General features: G+C 36.2%; 2 protein-coding genes across 2 annotated transcripts; both read right to left on the bottom strand.

Annotated features, from left to right (window-relative positions):
- Positions 1-410: 410 nt before the first annotated feature.
- On the bottom strand, positions 411-1,049 carry LOC113381852 (activity-regulated cytoskeleton associated protein 2-like). The gene has a single exon (XM_026620516.1). It carries the CDS (start codon positions 1,047-1,049, stop codon positions 411-413), a length of 639 nt encoding a protein of 212 aa, XP_026476301.1.
- Positions 1,050-3,503: 2,454 nt separating this feature from the next.
- Positions 3,504-4,256, bottom strand: LOC113381851. The gene has a single exon (XM_026620515.1). It carries the CDS (start codon positions 4,254-4,256, stop codon positions 3,504-3,506), a length of 753 nt encoding a protein of 250 aa, XP_026476300.1.
- Between the last annotated feature and the right edge of the window lie 3,144 nt (positions 4,257-7,400).

Raw genomic sequence — 7,400 nt, 5'->3', positions numbered from 1 at the left:
AACCTGCGAGGCTATGGTCGGCGCCAGTGTCCACGAAACCGTATCCCTTTACGTCTTGCGCCGTGATGGGTACAGCGGGTCTTGCATGTGCTCTCGGAATATTTACCGGAGCTTGTAAATTTACTAGAGGGTTTGCGTTTCTTCTGTTTTGTCGGGCTTTGAGGTGTCGACATTCCTCTGTCGTATGGCTCCTTTGTTTACAGAATGTACAGTCCACTCTGTTTTGTTTCTTGCCCCCGTCTTCTAAAGTCACAAAGAAGAAACTTGCCGCTTGTATCTCCGCTTTCTCGCAAGGGCTCGTTGTGCAATTTGGGCATTTACTGCGGATCACGCCTGGCTTACCGCAACCATAGCATCAGTATTTTGCTTTATCTTTTTGTATAGAAGCAGCTTTTGCCTGTGTCCTGGTTTTAGTCCGGTCCGGACTTTTCTTCAATGTGTCCGGTTCGTTTGCAGAACGTGCAAACTTTCTGCGTTTCTTCTTTGGGGACACATTTCTTGTTCTCGTTTAAGTTGGCTTCGATCTCTCGTGCTCTCGCCAGAAGTTCTTCGAACGATGAAACCGTTGTTCGCGGAACACGCTCACGAATATTTAATCGTAGCAGCCCGTATATCATGTCCAATTGGCTGCTTATTGGGATTCCAGGCGGAGGAATCTCGGCAAATAGAGCCCTCTTCTTACATACGAATGTCGGCGTGCTACGGTCCTGTCGTAAGTTTAAAATCTCTAAATAGATTGCGTAGGCTGGTTTCTGAGGTGCAAATGAGGATTTTATTAGCACTATTGCTTCTGTAAACGTGCTTACCTCGCTTTTTATACCTTGCCACCAGGTGGCTGCGACGTCTTTTAGTAGTAGCGGGAGTCCCATGAGCGCTTTTTCTTTACTAATGTTCTCCATTTCCTTGTAGAGTGCTATCACTGTAGTAAATTCAGCAATTTTCTGCATTCGGCGTTCCATCGAAGCTTGCCTTGCAGTTTGCGAAACTACCTGAGCTTCTTTCTGAGGTTGATGGCCATATCTGTTGTGACGGTCAGATTCCTGCTGCATGCCAGATTTGTGCTGTATACTTTGATCCAATCTTTTTCTTGCCACAAAATTGGGCGCCAATTTGTGACCTTACGATGTTTGGTCGGTGAAAATATAATTAAAACAAAAGCAGTAAGGTAACTGTTTCTTATATTTATTAATTACAGGGTTCAAGAATAGGTTAAATACAAAATATTCGCACATTAATCTGTTTGCTTCGGCCTCTAGTAGTAGCGGAAAATCTGAATCTCGTCCAACGCCGTCGAACTGTTGTGCATGAATCGCGTCGAACAGTTTTAATCCTCTTCTGGCTTGTCGTTCCGAAAAGATTATGGCTTGTCGTGCGTTAAGCGCGACATCCGTTGTAGATCTCCTGGAACTGGTGTGCGTGAGTCGCGTCGAACAGTTTTGATCTTTTTGGGACTGTTGTGCGTGTGTCGCGTCGAGCAGTTTTAATCTTCTTGGGACTGTTGTGCGTCAATCGCGTCGAACAGTGTAAAACTCCTAGAACTGTTGTGCGTGAGTCGCGTCGAACAGTTAATGGTACTTGAGGCTTTTAAGTCAGCTATCAATTACAACTTTTTTGCTTTTGCAGGCCAATTTATACTAAGGGTTACTTTTGTAAATAGACTATTTCGTAAAAGATCTCGACATGGTTCACGATCATTTATTTCTGAAACATCAGTATCAGTCAAGATTGTCTTGTTTGATTCTGAGTCATTATTTTCAAATAGATTTATTTCTTTGATCTCTAAATCTATTTGTACATTATAATACTTGCTACCTAAAATCCACACAATATGAGTGAACATTTTTCGAGCATGGTTTAAATCTCTACATCTTCCACCTAAAAGAAAAATAATTGAGCTTACAGCTACAGATATTATTTCCTGATTACCATTTGCAAATTTTTTTGCATGATATGACAGTCTCTTTGTGAAATGACTGCAACATAAATGTAATGTTATGTTTTCTGTAAAAAGTTCAGAACTATTATCATTTAAAAACATATGGCACTTATTAATATAATCAATCAAATTTGTATTATTGCAACCTTGAATTATCGCACGAATGCTTGCATAGCTGTGACATTCTGATTCTGTTGAGATTAGCTTACTTCTCGAGCACGACCACCGCGGCGGCCTCTGTTGCCATGGAAGCTGCTGCTGCTTGCAGAAGGGAGAAAATTACTTCGCGGTGGCTTTCTGCCGCGCTGTATTTTACCGCCCCGTCCTCCGCGGACTGAGCCGCTCCAACTTGCGGCATCGTCCTGGGACTAAAGTAATAATATTATAACAACTTATAGCTAAGTATATTTACGAATGTATTTACATAATATTATATAAATGCTACATTGCATTATCAAGATAAATTTTAAGACTAACGCCCTCAGTATTTTTGAGTAAATTGTTAAATAACTCAATTAATATATACTATCATACGGCATATCAAACGGCAGCAAAGCCACCGTCTTCCACTCTGCTTAAATCTCTACTTGAATTTTATTTAAAACTTCTCCAACTACCTGGAGCTAGCAATCTGCCATAAGAAAAATCATAATGAAAAATTGCTTAAATTTGTATATAAGTTCCTTATATATATACTTATATATAAGATTTATATTTTTTTGTTGAGACAATTATATTTATATTTATACCTTCATCGTCATTTACAATCGCACATAATGCCACTGCATGTCCCAAATATGTAGTCAAGGCGATGTCCCCGAGACTCTCTGGCCTCGGATTTAAAAGTATTAAATCTATCATAGTAAAAAATAGAAATATGTACACGTCCTGAACAATAAAGAATTGGATTTAAATTACTTACATTTTTTTCATTCTTGACTTGGTGTGAGTGCCCGTGAACAAAATGAGTACCTCCTCCACAGGTATCTTTTGTAACGTTGAGAATGTCAACTGTTGTGCAGCATCTTTAGTTGAGACTAGAGAAAATGTAATACCATCAACTCGGATTTTCTCGCGAAAACAAAGTTTGTAAGTGTAAAACGAAGGAGTAGTCATTACAAACTCAATTATAAAAGTTAAAAATTAAAAAAAGCATGTACCGTAATTACGTTACGTGTTATTATATCCCATAGTATTCTGTATATATAGAATAGAATAGAACTTTATTAAAATTCAATAGTTACAATTTAAGTCATTTACTATACATAATAATTCTAAAAATTCATTTATCAAATAGTAGGGATTATTTAGTAAATAATTTTAACAATATTTTCAAAGGTGAATCTGGTTTTGCATCTCCATCCATCAGGTAACTTATTATAGATCTTGGCTCCCAATGTAGTTCTTAGCGATGATTTAAGTTTGATTTTTGGACATATCACTGCATTTTTATTCCGCGTATTGTGGTCGCGGACATCATTTCTCAATAAATGATTAGTTTTATCAGCATGCACCGCAATAGCTTGTTGACAAATATAAATGTTTGTGACAGTCAAAATTTTGTGTTTTATGAATAGCGGCCTGCAGGCTCCCGGGGTGAGACACCTTCTATTGCTCTAACCGCCTTCTTCTGTAAATCCATGACTTTAGAAGTATGTGCACTATGTCCCCAAGCTAATATTCCGTATGAAAGTACAGAATGGAACATAGCAAAGTAGGTTTCCCTGGCACGTTCCTGGTTTATTATGGATCGAATTCTTCTGATGGCATAAATGGCTTTCGAGAGCCTTGCGCATAGCAACTCTATATGTTTGGCCGAGATCAGCAAACTATCCATTCTTAGTCCCAAGTATTTAACTTCACCGCCTTGAAGTTCAACATGTCTTCTACTAGCTGTAAAATTAATAGAAACAGTTTTATTTCTATTCAGAACAATTTTATTGGCGAGGAACCACTCTTCAGTTTGTTTGTAAGCATTTTGCCTCTTCTCATTCATAACTTTTATGTCTTTGCTTGCAACTGCCAGTGCCGTATCGTCTGCGAACTGAGTCGAATGGCAATTCAAGTTGGAGGGCAGTTCATTCACAAATATTAGGAATAGTAGCGGACCTAAAATACTGCATTGGACAATTCCAATATTTGGTACTACATCTGCATTACTAAGCTTATATTGCCAGTCGACGAATTGTTGACGATTTGTGAAGTAGGATTGCATCAGCGTTAACGGAACACCTCTCAGTCCATAATCAAGTTTTTTTAGAATTTTGTGCGGTACACAATCGAATGCTTTACTAAGGTCACAAAACAGAGAATCAGTCATCTTTTTATATTTTACTATATGTACCGTCCTCGCGTTGTCAAACCTTAAATTCTCTGGTCAGTTCGTGTGCCTTCTACCTAACTTTTAAAATGTGGTGCGCACATTGGTGCACATTTAGGCTTCACTCTCGCATCGGAATACGGAATTGCGAGATGTACTATACAATAAAAAAAATCGTTTTGAAGAATTTTATATAATTGTTCCGATTATTTAAAGTCAAGAATTATTTTTTATCGTGCATTTGTGAACAATTATCATTATGAAATAATTAGGATTACTACAATTACATGTAAGTTTTTACACCATACCACTTTCTTATAAAGCCATTTATGCCATCAGAAGAATTCGATCCATAATAAACCAGGAACGTGCCAGGGAAACCTACTTTGCTATGTTCCATTCTGTACTTTCATACGGAATATTAGCTTGGGGACATAGTGCACATACTTCTAAAGTCAATTAATAGTTTTGATCTGTATTTTTAAACTTGAGTCCACTGAGGATGACACAAAACGATGTGTCGAAACGTATGGAAACAATAAAAATGTTTTAAAAGTCGAGAGTTTTTTGAAAGTTTATTTATTTAAAATCCATACGTTTCGGCTAGCATCTTAGCCATCATTCAGTGGTAATCAAATTAACTATAAAAATTGAAACTAAATGAGTTATATGTAAGAAATTTCATAGAAAAACAATAATGATAATAAGAAAACACTTACAATTTTGTATCCTAATATAGCATATGAAACCATTATTCAAATCCATTGTATGAGTATGTGTACATTGATAAACTATATATTTTTTAACATCACAAATATTAAAACACACTAATAACCATGATAACTTAACAAGTTGTCGAAGCTATGTATTTACTCTTTGGAGTTTAAGATAGAAATGTCACATTTTTTCCCTAAAGCAGTTTTTAGCATGTGTTTAAATACGGGAAATTTAAAAGGATGGGATCTTGTCATTTTTTAAGAAATTTTGGCACGCTATTAAGAAACCACGTGTTTGTTTCGTTCAGTCGAAGCGTTTGTTTATGACCCTGTTGTTATGCAATTGCAAAAACCACCCCTCAGCAAATCTTCTTTTAATTAGGTTCTCTTCAAAATGTAAAATTTTAGGGTTGAAAAAATCTATATTATGGTTTAAATTTTTAATATGCTTAGTTAACATCGTCTTAAATTGCTTCGGATTTTTTTAGTTGTTTTTATGTTGATGAAGGGTTTGGCTAGTTTCTCCAATATATAAGAGTTTGCAATTAGAGCAATTTATCTTATATACCAAGTTCCTGAGGCGGTCAAAATTAAACTTAGATTTAATTTACGTAAAATTGAACTAAGGGTTGTATCACAATTACATACCAACAAAATGCCACACTGTTGAAATATTTTTTTTCCACGAGAAATATAAATCTTTTACGTACGGTAGGCAAATGACACCAGTATATGACTCCAAGTCTAAGCGGTTTGTATGGTCTATGAGGTCGTTTTGTTCGTTGAGAATGTAACTGCGTCTGTTATTTATTACTGAGTTAATTATGTTTGTAGGATATGAGTTGTTTTTTAGTGTGCTTATTATTAGGTCAATGTTGGTGTCCCAGAAAAAATTTTATCAGATAGTAGTATGGCATGGTCTGTTAAATTTATTATTGTTGCTTTTTTCATTTTAAGAGGGTGGTATGAGTGGTAATTTATGTATCGCCCGGAGCTAGTTGGTTTCTGGTACCAGTGAGTAATTAGTCGGTGGTCATTTGTACGTATTAGTCTGATGTCTAGAAAGCTAATCGAATTCATTGTCTCTAATTCCACAGTAAATTGTAGTTTTTTATTAAAATTGTTAAAATTATCAGTAACTATGTTAATGTCTTCTTCCGGAATACAAGTAATAATATCGTCTACGTAGCGGTAATAAAAGATTTGTTTATTATAATTTTTAAATATTTTGTTTTCTAGTAGTTGCAAGGAAATTTCTACTAATGAGGAAGATGCGGGCTATCCCATTGGGGTGCCCAAAATTTGGTAATGAAAGCATCTATAATATATATATATATATATATATATATATATATATATATATATATATATATATATATATAAATTAAAAATTGCCAGTTTCTTTATTTTCCGTTGCCATTTCGCGATTTTTCTCTTCAAATAATTTCATATATTTTGTACCATATCAGATTCCATTTTTTTCGCCCATATTTATTTCCACCATTTCAACATCATTCACCGTCTTCAAAGGGAAGATAGTATCAAAAACATTCGCTTCATTTTTGCGTAATGTACGGTGTTTCAGATTGTTTTGGTCGCTGATGTCCCCTTCCAAGAGTATCAAACGCTTCAGTATTAAATCAAGAGTTGCTAAAATCAAATAAAAATTATAATATGTATATTGTATTAAACAATATTGTAACGACAATCGGTATTGTCGTCAAAAGGGTTGCATAACCACCAGTGCAATGACGCTCCCCCACCACGCCCAATAGGATGCCAATATAAGGTCCAGTCTGGGGTTGAAAAATGGCATTAAGAATTGTATCATCCTCTGAGGAGGTCAGTGGGTCCACGCGCCAGGCGCTGGACCCGCTTGTGTATAGTGGTGTGTGTGTTGTGCCAGGAGAGGAGAACCCGTTCCAGTAAAGGTCAGATGCATTATTGGTGTTATAAACTATTCCCTCCGTTCCGTTCCGTTCCGTTATCGTTACTCCGTTGATACCGTTTTACGTTTAGTAATTAAAAAGATTTATGAGTACTATAGGTTTTAGGCAAAGGGCATGACAGTACGTAGGTATTGTCATGCCGTGACACCTGTAATAATTAGTAATAATTAAATAAGCTAAAAGTACATTCTGTTTCATTCGCGTAGTTAGTTGGCTTTTCCACAGGTAATTACAGGGTGGTTATAGAAGTCGGGTTTAGGAGTTGGTGTAACCCTTTCGTTGGGGATGCAACGCTAGATGTAATAATGGAAGTCGTTGCATATACCTAAGAAAGGGAGTATCAACCCCCTTAATTCGTCACAATGGAGGTAGCGCATTCGATCCCCCATAAACCCCCTCACAAATTTTTAATAATTTTAATAATTAATTATTTTTATTAAAAGCTAAGCGAGTCGCTCCCACTAGTTACGTGTATAAGT

The sequence above is a fragment of the Ctenocephalides felis genome, unplaced genomic scaffold, assembly GCF_003426905.1.
Source record: "Ctenocephalides felis isolate EL2017-DRISC unplaced genomic scaffold, ASM342690v1 CF-g0.4_SCAFFOLD_03115, whole genome shotgun sequence".
Taxonomy (NCBI): domain Eukaryota; kingdom Metazoa; phylum Arthropoda; class Insecta; order Siphonaptera; family Pulicidae; genus Ctenocephalides; species Ctenocephalides felis.
Note: the sequence above shows the minus strand (reverse complement) of the source record. Positions and strands in the feature narration are given on the sequence as shown.

What these genes read in the sequence shown, in the direction of transcription:
- LOC113381852 (XM_026620516.1), bottom strand. Translation starts at nt 1,049, where the DNA reads ATGCAGCAGGAATCTGACCGTCACAACAGATATGGCCATCAACCTCAG.
- LOC113381851 (XM_026620515.1), bottom strand. Translation starts at nt 4,256, where the DNA reads ATGACTGATTCTCTGTTTTGTGACCTTAGTAAAGCATTCGATTGTGTA.